Source organism: Tympanuchus pallidicinctus, unplaced genomic scaffold (assembly GCF_026119805.1).
Source record: "Tympanuchus pallidicinctus isolate F22 unplaced genomic scaffold, pur_lepc_1.0 scaffold18, whole genome shotgun sequence".
Taxonomy (NCBI): domain Eukaryota; kingdom Metazoa; phylum Chordata; class Aves; order Galliformes; family Phasianidae; genus Tympanuchus; species Tympanuchus pallidicinctus.
The window spans coordinates 8,182,908-8,199,324 of record NW_026294699.1 but is presented as its reverse complement, the minus strand read 5'-3'; the positions used below and the strand labels follow the sequence as shown (position 1 = coordinate 8,199,324).

The window sequence follows — 16,417 nt, the reverse complement described above, 5'->3', positions numbered from 1 at the left end:
GCCTCTGGGGGCTCACCTGGCTCTGCTCTGGTATTGATGGGGATGGTGGTACCACTGGAGATGGTGGCACCGTGCAGGAATGCTCTGACAGCACACTGCTGTTGGCTGCTGCAGCCTGGTAAAATACGGAGAAGGAATCCTGACCTACTTGAATGCATTGCCATCCCAACTCTTGCCTGAGTGTTAATGATTTCCAAGGGGTTAGAGGTTCCTGTTAATGAGCACATTTATTTGCTGCCCGGCTCCTCTTGGGTGGAGAAAAAGGTCGTTAGAACTCTGTGTAATTCAGTTTAGAGACACAGGTGGGTAGGAGTGGAAGCAGTCAGTACCGGGCTTTGGGCAAGCACTGTGTGCTGAGAACAGAGCACAGGGGGACTGGAAAGCGCGATGGGACCTGGAGCTGACATCCTGCAGGGTAATTCCTGAGGGCATTGCAGGAGGGGCTGTGGACTGACCCAGGGATGGAGTGGACGTGGTTCCTAAGTGAACAGAACTCCTCAGAAGGTCTGAGCTTCAAAGGAGCGTGGTCAGTTTATACACTATACTTTACTGGCTCACATAAAATAGAAATCCGATTGACTTCTGCAATAGGAAGAGAGCAGCAGGTCTGTCCGTGAGTCTGTCTGTGGTTCTGACCGTGGCTCTGTCCATCATTGGGTCCATCCGCCTGGCCCAGCAGCAACCCATGGCCACAGAGCTCCCAGAGGGAGACGGATGTGGCTGAGGTTCCCCCTGGCTCTAAGGCTCTCACTTGGCTCCTGCTCCCTGCTGCAGCCAATAAACACGGAGCCAGCAGTGAAGGTGAACTATATTAATTAAGAAGAAGTTAATGAAATTTTCTCACCACTTACGGATACGTGATCCCACTTCAGTCTGAGAGACAAGCGATGCTTCTCAAGCAACTGAAAATACTGCGGTGTCATTCAACACGCAGCCCAGAGCTGGGTGGTGCAACGTGGTGCTCATGGCTGGGACACTCCAACCTCTGGTGCCACTGAGCAGCACTACAACAGGAGAGCAGAGCAGCCGAGTGCCCACAGCCCTGTGCCTGCAGCTGCACACTCATAGCCACCTTCCTGCCTTCGTTGGGGTCTTGCCATGAGAAGACAGTTTTCCTCCGACCCAGCGTGGCTCAAGAGCTCTTCAGCATAAACAGTACTGGGGACCACTTAAGTCACATTCATTACGTTTAAGTATTTATGAGCTGATAAATATTAAACAGCCACTCAAGGGACTTCAAGCCTGAGTGATCCGATCACAACACAGAGCACGCAATGGCTGCAGGGCTGCAGCACTGGGGGGCTGTGGCAGTGTCCTGAGCCCTGCAGCCTTACAAGGGTACACGGCCCTGGTCCTGCAGCAGCACGGAGGGAACAGGCGCCCTCCTGCCCCAGGAGAACCCGTCCTGAGCTGTACTACAGGGGCTGTGCAGTCTCACTGTGCACTGAACGTGAGTGCTGACATCCATGGCTGCAGCCTGATCCCTCCTCGCGTGCAGCTGGACGCAGTGCTCTGAACTTGGCACGCATGTTAACCGAGTCACCCAAAGGTTGCTGTGCCATTCTGTCTGTGGACGTTTCCATCAAGCCTTGATGCACTCTGCAGCACAGCATTCTGCCGCCCTTAACCAAAGCATAGGGGACAGGAAAGGCATACCCATAAAAATTATACAGCGGCTGTTATGATTTACATGCTGGCTTATCAAGTTCACTCCTAAAGCTTTTTCCTACCACCTATTATGACCGTTTAATCACATGGATGCTGCTCAGGACCACAGCTGTACAGCACAGGAAATACATCTGACAAAGCCAATTACCTCGGGCTGCCCTGCACGTCCCTCTCTTCGGTGCCATTGGCACTGACTGCCCCTCCTGTATGGATGTGGGCCCAGCACCACCCCACACTGTAACCAGCCTTGCAGGGCTCCAACCCTGCTGCCTGCTGCTGCATAGGATGGATGGGAGCCCCAACCCCCATGCATCTCCTCCTCCCTGACTCTGCATGTGCTTACAGCGCTCCCAGCACTCACTAAGCCAGGGCTTTGGGCTGATTTAGCCACTGGGAGGGGATTAGTTCCTCTAATCCGGGCTGCTTGAAATCGTGCTGTGCACCAGAGGGCTCTGTGCTGTATGCTCAGGACCCAGTGGCATTTGGGAGCTTGGGGGGACACAGCTCTATGATGGCACCTGCTGTGGCACCCAGCTCCCTCCTGCAGCTCCTCTGCACAGCACTGGCATTGCCGTGCACAGGTTGCCTGCTTGAATGCCTTTTAAGCCTTGTTTTAGGAGCTTCCAACATGATTAGCATGGTCAGCACAGCCCTTCCTGAGCCCTCATTTGCCTACCTCTTGGAAATTTAATACTTGATGCAAGCCCATTTCTGCTCCCTACATTTGTAAGAACAAATGTAGAGTAATTGTTTGATATTGCTGTGGTTTCCCCAGCCTCCAGCTCTAATTTCCCACTAATACGGTACTGCTGGGGGGATCAACCTAGCCCAGTACCTTCTGCTTCCTTGGAGTGGATTGGAAATGGTTTTTTCACTGCAAGCCTGGGATTTGTGAGTCTTGCTGTGAATGCTTTTTTTTTTTTTCCTTTAAAGGAAAAAATCATATGAGAAGATATCCCATCTTCCTGATAATCTCCCCTTGGCCACCGCCTGCCCACAGCTGTCCCTGGGGCCACACTGCTGGGTGCTCCCCAGCTCCTGCAGCTGCTGCTGGGCAATGGTGGGAGGGATGTAGGGAGGGTGCTGTAAGATGGCCATGAATTACCTCCAAGATCAGAGTTCTTTGCGCAGGAATCAGCCCTAGGAAGGCTCAGGAAGAGCAGTCCAGCACTGGCACACGCTGCCCAGGGAGGTGGTGGAGTCACCATCTCTGGAGGTGTTCAAGAACCGTGGAGATGTGCACTGAGGTACACAGCTGGGGGGCATGGTGGGAGGGGTGGGGTTGGGCTTGGTGATCCCAGAGGCCTTTTCCAACCTTAACGTTTCCATGATGCTATGTATGGTTCTATGGGCACAGGGCTGCCTGCAGGCAGGGCAGGCTGCAGCTCGGGTTCTAGCTGGGATTTAGATGCTAGTGGTAAATTGCAACCTTTGACAGAAACGCCTGAGATTTACTGAGAAAATCAATAGATGATTCAAACAGTCCAACACTCAGAAAGGCAGATAACATCTCTCCAGCAAGAGCTGCTGTTGATATGCACGACCAGTGGTGCTTGTTACTGTGACTGCTAATAGCCTGCTGAGATGGAGTACTGCAGGATGGGACAGGACTGTGAGTGCACAACCACAGCACAGATTTGCCCCGTTGTGCCCAGCCATGTCAGTGTCATTCCTGGTGTCATGACTGGAGCAGCTGAGCCCCATGCCACGCTCTGCAGGGCCTCCTCCCTCCCTCTTGTGCTGTCCCTGGGTCTCTGCCTGCAGCACCGGCAGCCCAGCGCCACAGCTGGGAGCAGGATGCCACGGGGCTGCCCCAAACACAGAGGAGGTTGCCCTAAGAAAAGCCCATGCGTAAGGACCGGTGATAGCCTCTTTTATTTACACAAGGGATCACATGCTGAACAAGGACACTAGTGCCACTAAAGTACCCGTAACAGCAGGATTCTGTGCTTTATTCACAGGACAAAATATTGGTACAACACGTTTCAAAGACGTTTTGTTTCAAGCAGATACATCTCACCCTCTTGATAGCCACACTGCTCTGCAGGGACAGAAGGCAGTGGGCAGCAGAGCCCTGCCTGCCCTGGGTACATCCTCTGTTCCAGGTGCCCCGGGTCCCTTTGGGTTGCTGGGGAGGGACCTACCCTGGAAGTGGGGCCATCACCACAGCACCGACACACAGGACTCCACAGCTGTGCATTGGATGGCAGCACCTGTGACACCTGCGGGCACTGTGGTCCTGTCGCTGCTCACCCTGCAGCAGCCTGGCCCCCTCCTGCCATGCTGCGGCTGCAGGAAGAATGGGGCTGTGCAGGTCCTGGCCCTGCCCCCCCATTGCTCCATGGAAGACTGCAGCTCATGTCACCGCAGCTCTGCTCCCGGCTGCTCATTCCCACCTGAAGTCCTGCCCGACTGTTTCATAGAACTTGATGTTGTAAGGTCTGTAAAAGTCCCGAAGCTGCTCTATCACCTCGGGGTCTATCTGCACGTGAGTCCTCCCCTTGGATTTGCCCAGGCAGCGCGGTGAGCTGTTGCTCTCTGTTTTTTTCAGGCAAGGAAAGCCTTTTGTCTTGTTGAAGTAGAAGTGCTTGTCTGTGATGACGCGCCGGATGCCCAGGAAGTCCTGCACCTTGCCCATCTCCCCAGCTGGGTCGGTGATCAGCTTCTCCCCACTGACAAAGTGGATCTGAGAGAGGGGGAAGTACTGCAGCCAGCTCTGCAGGTGCACGGCGTACATCCCGATACGGATGGCGTTCCAGGAGGTGTCCACCAGCCCCAGGCTGCGGTTGCGGAAGGACAGCCCCTCGAAGGTGGGGATGTCAGGCTTCTTGGAGAGCGTCTGTGTGTAGTCCGAGATGGCGCGGGTGACGGGGTTGCGCACCACCACGATCAGCTTGGTGTCCCGTGACATGTTGAAGATCCGCCGTGGGGCTTCCTTGGTGACAAAGTAGCTGGGGGTCTTCTCCACCGTGATCTGGCTGTCGAGTGTGCGTGGCATCAGGCTCCTGCAAGCAGAGAATGAGGTGGTGAGGAGCAGAACCAGGCTGGCAGGGTGTCCTTTCCCAGCAGGACCGGAGGGTAGGAGGGCACAGCTCCCTCCTGTAGTACTGCAGGGGCTGCCCCAGCCACGTCCACTCCCAGCTCCTGCAGGGGCTGCACCTACCTGGGATGCTCAGCCCCAAGGGCCCAGAGCCATGAAGGACAGAGGTGAAGGCACTGCCCTGGAGAGGTGCTATGCAGTAGCTGTGGCGGCTCCATCTCCACTGGTGCTGAATTCACCAGCTTCAGGGCAATGTGTGAGTTCACCCTGCAGCCATCTGCCTTGACCTCTGCCATGGCATTAACCATGAGAAAATCTCTGTGGAGCCTCCAGTCCATTCATCACATATTGCTACACTGGTTGCCATTCCCAAAAGAAATTACAGCTGCTCCTTCTGGAACTGTTGCAATTGCCCCTGCCATCATTGCTCTATGATTCTGCTGGTCACCACTAGTGTGAGCCAAGTGCCAGCCCCAAGTGCAGCCCCACTCCATGGGATCACAGCTGTCCCCACCTATGCCTGGCCCCCAGCAGCCCCACATAGCCCTGGTGCCCATCTCTGGGTGAAGGCAGAGCCGCAGGGCTGGAAGTGCCGGGGCAGGCAGCCCCGCTTAGTGCTAATTAAATCATTTGCTTTGATGCATGAACATCCAAATCAAATAAAATCTAATGGGACGGAAAGATTTATAAATTGGCCTTGTACTACCAGAGTCAACCATTAGATCCATTGCAGCAGGAGAGCAGGGTGCCTGCATTGTGCCAGGAGCTGGAACAAGCCTCCTGCGGGTCACTGCCACTGTGACAGCACTGGGCATATGGCAGCACTGCCAACAGCAGCACCGCTGGGATCGAGGAGAGGGGGACCCAAAGTCTGACTGAGGGGTCTGGGACAACACCTGTTCTGATGGCATCCTTTTGGTTGGGCTGCGAGCAGAATAGCTTCTCTTCCACCTTCAGGGCTTTGGAAGGAACAAGGATACAATGGTGCTGGACACAGATGGCTGCAGCACTGCCCAGTGCTCTGAGCATGCACTGGGGAGTGCACCCCAAGGGCCTCACTGTGCTCACAGGCACTTCATGTTTCAATTATGTTTATTGCTCAAAAGCATCTGTTACTTCTTCCACTGTGCAGTGGAAGTTAGTGGCTCGCTGATTACAATTCAGTTGTGAGCTGTAAGGCACAGACGCTGCCTGGGGAGAGCTTTACCATGAGCTCTGGGATGTGCATCCAGGAAGGCTTTGCTGGCAACAAACCCTGCATGCTGCAACCAGGGACCTGCTGCAGCTGCTCAGTGTGGGGGTTGTGAGTCCCTGGGGCTCCTGCAATCGAATAGGCAAAGTCATGTGGCTGCACTGGAGTGCAAGGGAACCAGGGCAGTGAGGCACAGGAGGAGCTGGTGCAGCAGTCATCTTAATAGAGTTGGCTCTATTGATGTGTGGGCTCGCCCAGCAAAGCCTCAGGACAGGAGCAGTCACAGAAAGCAAACATCAGAGCACTGCCTGCAGCCGTTCTGCTGGAGAGCACAGGCACTGCTTTATTCATGGGATAACTCTGCATGGCCATGCCTCTTCCTGGCATACTGCAGCATGCATGGAAAGATGCACCCACCTGCTGGCTGCAAGCAGAGACCTTCTGGGGGGTTACCTTCAGCTCAGCACCCACTGCAGGGTCCCCAGTGCAATGTCCTCAGCCCCTGGCACTGGTTGAGAGCTGCAGACAGAAACCTAACAGCTGACCCAGCCCAGAGGGGACTCATCTAGGCATGGTGCTGCTGGCCTTGCAGCCCTCACCTGCTCTTGATCAGTTCTTTTGTTTGAAAGAGAACTAATTCGCTAGCATAAATTAATAGAAATGTTTTACATAGGTACCCGAGCACAGCCGTGGCTTAATTGGCCTTTCTGACTGCTCTGCTCCAAACCCCATAAATCCAGATTATGATTCCCATTGTTTAATGACTGTCAGGAAGTGCTAATTTAGTGCCAGGCACCACTGCTGCTATCTCCATATCACAAACAAGTTTTGGTGTAAATCAGTGCAGGACAGCTTTATAAGCGAACTGCCGTTAGAATATATTGTTGGAGAATCATAAAACTGCTGTTTCATTAATGGCTCATCTTCAGGCTTGTTAGACTTTCATTATGTGAGCTAATAGGTCCACGTATTTAAAAAATGAAATTACAGGTTCTAATCAATTATGAAAAACACAAAATCTCCGCATAATAAATTACGGAAATGAGACAGGAGTTGTTTTCTTTTTAAATGGACTCCCAGTGTTCGCTGCTCCTGAACAACAGAGACTGCTGAGACAACAAAACCCAGCCCGAATAGATAAATAAATCACCAGCAAAACCGTGCGAGGGGGAGAAATGTCATCCACACATTCATCTTTGTGTTAACGGCGGGATCCCCAGAGCTGCAGGAGCTGGGAAATGCATTGCAAACTTAATTACAGTTGACTTTAAAATGATATTTTTGGACTTTTGCATTCCGAAAGTTATTTGCATACAAATAGCATGTCACATAGTTTTAAGCCCAGGGCTGGCACGTTCGGGTTTGAAGGCTTTCAGCACCTGCACGGTGCTGTGGGTGCAGCGGGCTCCTTCCTGGGTGCTCCTTAGCCAAAGATGCAGCAGGTTGCAGTGCCGGACCCCTGCCAGAGCCAGTGCCAGTGCAGTGACAACCTGGTGACATGGAAGGGCCAGGCTCACTGCAGCACTCTCAGGTGCGGGATGTGCATAAGTGAGACATGAATGCTGCTGGCTCCAGGGCTGCTGCTGGGTGTTCAGAGGTTCACTTGCATGGCCAAACCTGGGGACCAGGATGATGCCACCATCATAACTGCTCACAGCACCCTGGGGCTGCAGCAACCAGACTGGAACTGTCCCTCTGGCGGCGTGTGCACGATGTGCTTTGTCCTGGTGAAGAGAATCTGCGACGCAGCAGAAATGCAGGAGGTTAAAGCTGTTGCTGAGTGAGCAGCGGGGCATGGACGTGTCTGCGGACGTGGCAGGGCGAGCTCCACAATGGTCTCACTGAAGCAGTGTGGGCTGCAGAGTAGCCGTTCCCCTCACCTGCCCTGGTGATCAGCTGTGGGAGCAGGGACAGGTCCTGGGGCTGTGGGAGCAGTCGGAGGGTCTCCTTCCAGGAGGCACTGTCTAGTGATGCAGCTCCTTTGCCACTCCCAATGCATTCCTTCAGCTTTCTCCTTCATTTGCTTTTAATTGTGCTTGCCAAAAAGGCTGGGAGTGATCATCAGGAGTATCTCATCACCAGGGGTATTGCAGCTCTCCATGCTCTTAGCTGTGGGATGCCAACATCCACTCACCAGTGCCCTTCAGTCACCCCGGCACTTCTCAGCCCTCCCTGGCACAGTGCTCCTTGCACACACATTCTGCTTGGCTGACAGTGTGGGACAGCTGACAGCCCCTTCCCCAGGACACAGCAGGGCCCTGCACAGCTGCAGACACATGGGGAAGAAGGCAGAGCCTCCCCAGCAGAGCACAGGGCTGCACTGCCAAAGGTGCCCCACTGCCACTCTGGTTGCCCAGGGTGCAACCCAGGGATGTGCATCAAACCTGCTAGGCATCCCCAGCTCCAGCAAATCCCCTGCTCACTGCACTAATCTGGCTGGAGATACAGCATTAATTCCTCTTGAATTAGAGATTATTTTTATTGTAGTTACTAAATTCTTAAAGCCCTTTAGTACACTGCAGACAAGCATTAATGCTCTCTCCCAACCTGTGAATCAACACCTGCCTGGAAGGAGTTAACTTCTCTCCAGCACCTTTCCCAGACCTGAATTATTAATTCTCTCATAATCTGCCTTTGGGCACCCTGCAGTCCCTACAACACTCCCACATTAAAGAAACATACGCTCCCTTGCTGGCTACGTTGCTTTGATGTTGAACATGCGTGAAACACTCTCCCAGGGATAAATTTGTACAAAAATTCATCAGATGATTGAGATATTGCGGATCAACATGCACGGGGGGAGCATGTGCTCAGTAATCCCGTTATGGCTCTGCCTTCAGCCCGCACAGTGCTGCACGAAGCACTGCCAGCTCCAGGCAAATATTTGCTGCCGCCACTCGCTGTGTGCAGAGGATTTGGCGGGTGCAGCCAGAGCTCTCCTCGGAGGCCACAGACTGATGTGTGCACAGTCCTGGACTTCAGCCACTCGTCGGCACAAAACCAAACTGTTTAATTTGGCCAAAAAAAATCCCCCGTGCTGGCTCTGGTGGGAGGGCTGAGTGTGTTGCTGCGTGCAGGCTCTGCACCTGTAGCTGTGATATGGTACTTGGACACAGAGCGAGGTGACCATGGCTGGGAGGATGCAAGTGCTGTGCTGTGCCCTGTCACATCATACCGTGCTGTGCCATGCCAAGCCATGCAGTGCTGTGCCACCCCATGCTGTGCCATACCAAGCATGGTGGGACTGCAAACAGTGTCAGTAGATGAAAGCTCTAGCACAGCTCCACGAAGATTTTAGTAAAACTGGGTCAAGCATGCGAGAAACTGAGGTGTGAGGAAGATAAAAGAAGCTCTCACCAGCAGAGTGACATTGCAGCAGACTTTCAGGACACAGCCTACAGCAGCTGACACCAGAACAGCTGCTGCTCATGCAGGGACATGGCGCTGGGAGCAGCCACAGCCCCGGCCCCAGGTGGGGAATGCGGATGGCAGCACTGTGGGATCTCTGGCAGTAGGGCTTTGTCACTGCTCAGCCCCGCGGGGTGGGCTCAGCACCATCCCCTAAAGCTGTATGGTTCAGGGAGTCTGTCCCCACTGGGAAAGTGCTGTGCTGAGAGGAGACCCAGAAAAAGCACAGCCCAGCCCCAGGCAGCGCAGGGTGTTAATGACAGAGCAGCTCCCTTTAATAAATGTTTATGTTCAAAGAACTTACACCAGTGCTCACAGACAGATAATGAGGGACATTTCAATGCATAAAAGCAGTGTGAACACAGTAATTAACTTTGTTGCTGATTCATTTTTAATCATTCAAACGCTCCAGAGATTTGCGGTGTCCTTTAAGTCAACACAATCTTTTCCAAAAGGCACACTGCTGCTGACCGTCACGCACAGAGGCACCGTGCAGCTCCCCTCTTCCTGAACATCCCTGCCCCAAATCCCAGAGCTGAGCTGAGAGCTGCTGGGCTGGGGGAGCTGCAGCTCATGCGGATCCCTCATACAGCCACACACAGCACCTGGGGGCTGGGGGCATTGCAGCACAGCAGTTCCCATGGGCACTGCAGCCTATGTGCAGCCCCTGATAGGTGCCAACAGCATCCTTTGCATCTCAGATTTGGAGCCCACAGCCGTGCTGGGATCCGAGCATAATCTCACACCAAGAAATGAAGGTTAGAACAAATTGCAGGGCTTACAAACAAGGTCATGGAAGACAGAACGGGAACACGCATCATTAACACTGAAGACTCAATGCTCTGCAAGGAGGTACCTTCCCGTGCCTTCCCAGCACCCTGGAGGGGAAGTTCCCATGCACTGTGGTCACTATTGGGGTCAGTGCCTTGCCAGCAGTCCTATGCTCTGCTCTGGGGTGCTGCAGCCCCTGCGAGGCCATGCACCCATCCGCTGAGCTACGGCCCTGTCTGAAGTCAAGGAAACTTCAAAGCATCCTTGAAGCTTGCTGCCTTCCTCTCTTCTTGCTAATTAACTTTAGCAAAATGCACTGTCAGTCAAGCCCACAAAACAGTATGTGTCGTTGGGCAAAACCTAATGGGCTCCCATTTGTGTGAGAGCCAACGTGGCCATTAGCAGAGAGCAATTAGTGAGGCGGAGTGCAGGAGCCAGGGTTTGCAGCTCCCTCCTGCAGGTGCAGGGGAACGTGAGCATTTCCCTCTCACCTGGGGTTCTGCTCCCTCCCCAGGGAAGGTGCATGGCCCATAGCTGGGCAGTTCCTGGGAGTCCCAGCTGCCACAAACCACTACAAAGACAAGTGCTGGAGCATCCCATGGGGTCACACAGGAATCCTGGAAAGCTGCACCCCAACCTGCCGTTCAAAGTTAACTGCAAATTAAATGACTCTGCTTTCTCTGTGTTCTGGAAAATATTGAAGGTTATTGGCACACTGCTGCAGCAGGAAAAGCTCCATATTGTGCACTGAGCCCAGAATTGGTGATGAATCGATCCTCCCCAGTAGCTGGCCGGTTGGTTTCGGTTGTCTTAAAACAGATCTTGCTAAAAATACCTTTCCTGTAGTGTTTCTCTTGCTAATGAGGAGGATGAGAATAGTTGATGGGTACTGGGAATGGCAAGGGTGGGTTTGGTTGGCCGCTAAGGAGGCAGTGCCTGGGCAGCACGGGGAGCAGAGGGGTTGAGCACTGGCTGCTCACATAGGACAGCATTCACCCTTCCACACAGCCCACATCTCCAGCGGTCGCAGTGTGTCCCCTCTCTCCCATGGATGACAGCTGCTGGCTGTGCTGCCATCAACCCCTCGCTGGGTGCCAGCGCTGCCTTTCCCCTGCTCCCTGCTCTCCTGGCAGGGCGACAGCAGCTCATCGCGCTGAGCATTAGACCTGCTCCACATTTAATTGCTCCACTTGCAAGGAGTAAAATCAATTCCACACTTTGTACATTAGCAGCCGCCGCGCTTAAGTTTTGGCACATTTGTAAGATTAAAAAAAAAAAAAAGTAATAAAACCCGGGAAGTGTCATTTAATTGTTTTATCTGAAGTAATTTGGAGACTCCGCTGTCCTGATGTGATCTCTCCATTGATCTAGACACAACTGCAGGCCCCGCAGCACCCAGCCATGCTCTCATCACCACCATGAGTTTCAGTCCTCCGCTGCCAGCGAGGCTCTCAGTCCTGAGCTCCTCTGCCCCATTGGAACCCAGGGGGCCTACAAGGCCCAGGACAGTGTCACTTCCCAGCCAGATGCAAGGCACACAGAGTTCCTACTGAGCTTGGGGCTCAGCATGACCCTGCTCCTCACCCACCCTGCTACACCAGGGCCCTTCAATCAAACTGCTGCAGCTCCTGTCACTGTCTGCCTGTATCACAGAATCATCCTTCATGGCTTTTAGACAATCTGAAGTTCCTTTAGGACAGTAAAAAAAGCTTCAGAGCTCTCCACCTGCACCCATGTTAGCTCACCAGTCACCTGCCAGCAGAACCATTGCACACAGAGAAGCACACTTCTGGTTACACGGCTCTTCATGATTCTGGCTGCCCGCACCCCCTGACAGCCCTCCTGCTGCAGTGTTAGGGCTGGCACCCTGGGCAGGGATGCTGGAGGACCAGCCCAGCACCCCAGTGATGCACAGAGTGGCTTTGACCCACTCGCAGTCAGCAAGCAGCATCCTGACGCCACAGGCATGACTCATGTCTGGCCTGCACAGAGAGAAACACAGGGATCCCCGAAGGGCCAAGAGGGAGCATCACATCACACTGCCTCCCAATGCCTTCAGGAGCCGATGAGCATCACTCTGCTCAGGAAAAGGGGAAGAGAGCAGAGCCGGGTGCACAGCCCCACAGCCAGCTGCATTGCTCCCCGCCCACCTGTGCCGGGCATCCTCCCCTGTTGCACGTTCACAGGCACTGGGTCTGACCAAGCCTACTCCGCTTCCCGAGGCCGATGCCCCACGAACACCCAGCTCTGCCTGAGAGCTGCCCAGGGCTCCCGCAGTGCTCACCGCAGCACGCTGAGCAGGATCCAGCCAGCATGCAGCCAGGACTGTGGGTCCTCTCTGAGCATCACCAAACAGTCCACAAAAGCCTTTACTTAAATTAAAATCTCACCATCTCCTCCTGGAGATGCACTCGCTGTTCTCTGCGAATTATGAGGGATCGCGGGCACACGCTCGCTTATCTGACTCGAGGCACACGGGGCACAGGAGGACGTTCTGCCCTCTCACAGACCCTGAGATAAAAGCTGTCGGCAGTGGGGCTTTGAGGGACGCCGCGCACAGCAGCAGTACCGGGGCGGTCGTGGTTCGGAGACCGCTTCTCAGCGGTGCGTGCATCCCCTGGTGAGGCGGAGTCGTTGGCACCGCCCGGGCTGCAGCGAAGGGACCGGCTGGGCACGGGCTGTGGCCGCCGCGCCGGGACCTTCCTAGCCGCCTGCGCTGAGCCTCGCCCCGGGGATGCGCGGGAGTTGAAAGGCTCCGCAACCGCTCCGCGCAGAGCCGCGATTCCCCCCGCCCGTCGCCCGCACCGCCGGCACGGCCCAGAGAGGTGCGGGGAGCCCGAGCCGGGCGGGCAGCTCGGGGTGGGAGAGGCTCGGGGCAGCGCGGAGCGACGTCGCTCCCGGGGCCGTTCCCGTTCCCGTAGCAGCGCTCACCTGTACCACTCCAGCCCGCGGTCGTAGTTGCGGTCGAAGAAGTGGGGCTCGGTGCCCAGGGCGCGCACGTCGGGGTGCACGCGGATGAACTCCAGCACGGCGCGGGTGCCGCCCTTCTTGACGCCCACCACGATGGCCTGCGGCAGCCGCTTGCTGCCCGGACGGGCCGGGCCCGGGGCGCTGCCGGCGGGCGGGGCCGGGGGCTCCCGAGGGCGACGGGCGGGCGCGGCGCTGCCCGGAGGCTCTGCGGGAGGCCGCCCGCACGCCCGCGACTTCTGCAGAAGTTTCTTGGCGGCGGCGGCGCTGCGGGCGGGCGCGCAGCGGGCGCGGGGCGCGGCGGAGCCGCCGCAACAGCAGAGGAGGCTGTAGCAGAGGTAGGAGCAGGACAGCGACAGCGTAAAGAGGAAGAGCACCCTCCGCGCCAGCCGCCGGGATGGAGCCACGGCCCGCCCGCTGGGCGCCCTATGCGCCATGGCTCCATGGGGCCACGCCGGCGGGCATGGCGCGGCCCGGCGCGGCGCGGCTCGGCGCGGCTCAGCGCGGCGGCGGGGCGAGCCGCTGCCCCCGGGGCCCCGCGGCGGGGCCGGCGCCGCGCTCCCGGCGGGGCCGCTCGGGCACGGGCACGGGCATGGGCATGGCTCGCGGCTAGGCGGCGGCTCGGTCGGGCCGCCCCGGGGGGCTGCACCCTCCGCCCCGGCCCCCGCGCGCCCGCGGCCCCGGCGCCGCCGCTCCCATCCCCGGCGGGCGCGGCTGCGGCTCTCGGCTCCGCGGGAAGTGCCGGGGCAGAGGCGGCTGCGCTGCTATTTAAGGGGCCGCCTGACGTCAGCTCCTCCCGGAGCCCCCGCGATCGCACGGCGGCCGCAGCCTCCCCCGAGCCGCGCCGCGGGGCTCCCGCCCGCCCGGGACGGGGACGGGGCTGCGACGGGGACCGTCCTCGCTCCTCCGCTGCGCCGGGCCCAGGGAGAGGTGAGGGCTGCCCTCCCCGCTCTGCCCGCCGCGCCCTCCGGGCTCTGCGCTGCCCGAGCTCTTAGCGAGCCCCGCCGACGGTGTGGCACTGAGAGGTCTCGGAGCTATAGCTCTGTCCCCACGCCCGACACCGCTGCAATAGCTCTGCCGTCTGAGCCGGGCGGGGATGGAGGCAGCCGCTGTCCCGTCGGGCCCTACACATCTCTCTGAACCTGAGTCCTGAACCACTCAGGGGTGCAGCACGGGGCGGAATTCCTCTTTCCCCGCACAAGTCCCTGCGCTCAGAGCACGACACGGCGCTGGGTCCTGGTGGACCTGGAATGAGAAGGTCGGGAGTCGGGAAGTCAAAGCTGAGGAAGACAAGGCAGCACGGCACGGGGTCCTTCCTGCTCCCGGGCTGCCTCCACGCCGGGAGCCTGAGCAGCTCCTTCCCTGCGGCATGCACTGAGGGAGGGGACAGAGCGAGGAGGGGCCTCCCCGCATTCAGCAGTGATTTCTGTCCTCAGCAAGGGCAGAAGGAGCGGCCATCGGCTGCTGCGGTATCATCTGTAAGAAGAAAAGTCTTGAAGATGCAGGTATTGCCAGTTTGGGGATGCTTGGCCTCAGCCATTTGCTTTGTGATGCCCTAAAAGCAGATTGACCCAGGAAAACCACAAGGATTTTGCAAGATATGTATGCAGACTGTTGCTTCATCCCCAGCCCTCCAGCTCCCTCCACTTGACACGCTTCTTTCCCTCTCACACCCTTCCATCCCAGTCTTCTGCTTGGCTACTCATGCCAAAGGACTGTGTGCAGCACCACTTAAACATTAAGAGTCACTCTCCCTGCCTTCTCAGCACAGAAAGCTTGTTCAGCTTCAGAAAACTACTTGTCGCATTACTTGGGAAGAGGGATGATAATAGAGTGAGACAGGCACAAGGTGCCAGCCCAACACAGGCAGGGATGCTGCAGGCTTCCTGGCACCAAGGTGGGGAGGAGATTTCCTCTTGTGCAACACCTGGGAACTCGGTGCAGATGTAAAGAAAGACGGAAAAGATGGCTGAAAAGCAGTGCTCTCTGCAGCCTCTTTTGCCTGCACTTGTGTGGGAGCAGTGAAATTGGACCTTGCTGGGAGTTTAAAAATAGTCACTTAAGCAACAAAGAGGCTGATGGCTCAGGAGAGCTCTGGAGTGCCAAGATGGGATTGAGCTCTCATGGGACTGGCATCACTGTAGTGGGTGAAGTGACCCAGCTGGGGCACTGGGTACCGTGTTTTCCTGAGAGTAGAGGATTGACTCCAGTACATCCATGCAGATCAGTCAGAAACAGCACCATGTCAGCCTGAAGGAGCCCACAGGCTCATGGTGTAAACTCAGCCATGCTTGGTGCTTCCCTGAGCTGGGCATCTCTCCTTGAGCTTGTGTGGTGCTCAGCAAGGAGGGAGGGCAGACAGAGCCCTGTCCTGGCTGCAGCCCTCAGCAGGAGCTGCCTGGGCAGAGATAGGAAAAGGAATGTGGGAGCAGGGCAGTGAGCGGCTGGGCACCATCAGGTTCCCTTTCTAGGGCCAGAAAGCATCAATCACTCAGCTCTGCTGCATGACAGAGTGCCAAAGGAAATCTGTGGGAAAGTTGCTTTATCCATTTTTAGCTGTTTTATTGCTTCCACGTGGTGATCCAGCCCTGGCTGCAAACACACTGCTTAGGCATGAACATTAGAGGTGTCTGGATAAATAAAGCTGGTGTGGATGCTTAGACACCCCCAGGTTTCTCTGCTTGCAAGGGAGGAATGTTTTGTAAAGCTGACAATTTGGCTTTCAATCTCTCTATCATTGCAGGGCACGTTTGCTCTGTGACATGTTTGCTGTTTACACCCTGCTCCACACAAACAACAGCTTCCTGGTGCTTTTGGCACTCCATGGCCCTGCTGCCTACGCCGGCACAGCCCCATGGGCCTCTCTCACCATCAGGGTTGGAAGCCACAGACCTGGGATAGGGGAGAGCCACCCCCAAATGGCTGTGGGAGGGCTGCTGGTGCATGCCCCAACAGAGAGAGAAGCCTCAGGGAAGGCTTTCCCATGCTGCCCCTCTTGTAGGGCAGCAGCAGCTGGCAGGATCACAGTGTGATCAAGGATCATGGAAGGATATTGGACTCAGCCCCAGCCCACAGCTGACACTGCTGGGGTCTCCTGGTGATGTGCCTTTGTCAGAGAGGACCCCGTTGAGGGGCTCATCCCAAGTGCAGGCAGCTGACAGACAAACAAAAAGAGAAGGCTGCAGAAATGTTTGGATCATTGAAGATTATTACAGAAATACACAAAGAAAAAGAGTGCTGGGAGCGCATAAAATCTATAGGAAGAGAGGAAAGCAATAAAATGCATACTGGAAATAGCAAATAAGATTAAAGGTGATATTCTACCCTTGATGTCTTCAGGTTGTAGGCAGAAGAGATCAAGGTTAGAATTT

The 16,417-nt window shown here is 56.0% G+C and overlaps 1 protein-coding gene across 1 annotated transcript; it reads right to left on the bottom strand.

Moving 5' to 3' along the window:
- Positions 1 to 3,520: 3,520 nt before the first annotated feature.
- On the bottom strand, positions 3,521 to 13,483 carry HS3ST2 (heparan sulfate-glucosamine 3-sulfotransferase 2). Its single transcript, XM_052680541.1, has 2 exons — positions 13,011 to 13,483; positions 3,521 to 4,673 (listed from the first exon to the last, which is right to left on the bottom strand). Exons 1-2 carry the CDS (start codon positions 13,481 to 13,483, stop codon positions 4,055 to 4,057), a joined length of 1,092 nt encoding a protein of 363 aa, XP_052536501.1. The 3' UTR covers positions 3,521 to 4,054.
- Between the last annotated feature and the right edge of the window lie 2,934 nt (positions 13,484 to 16,417).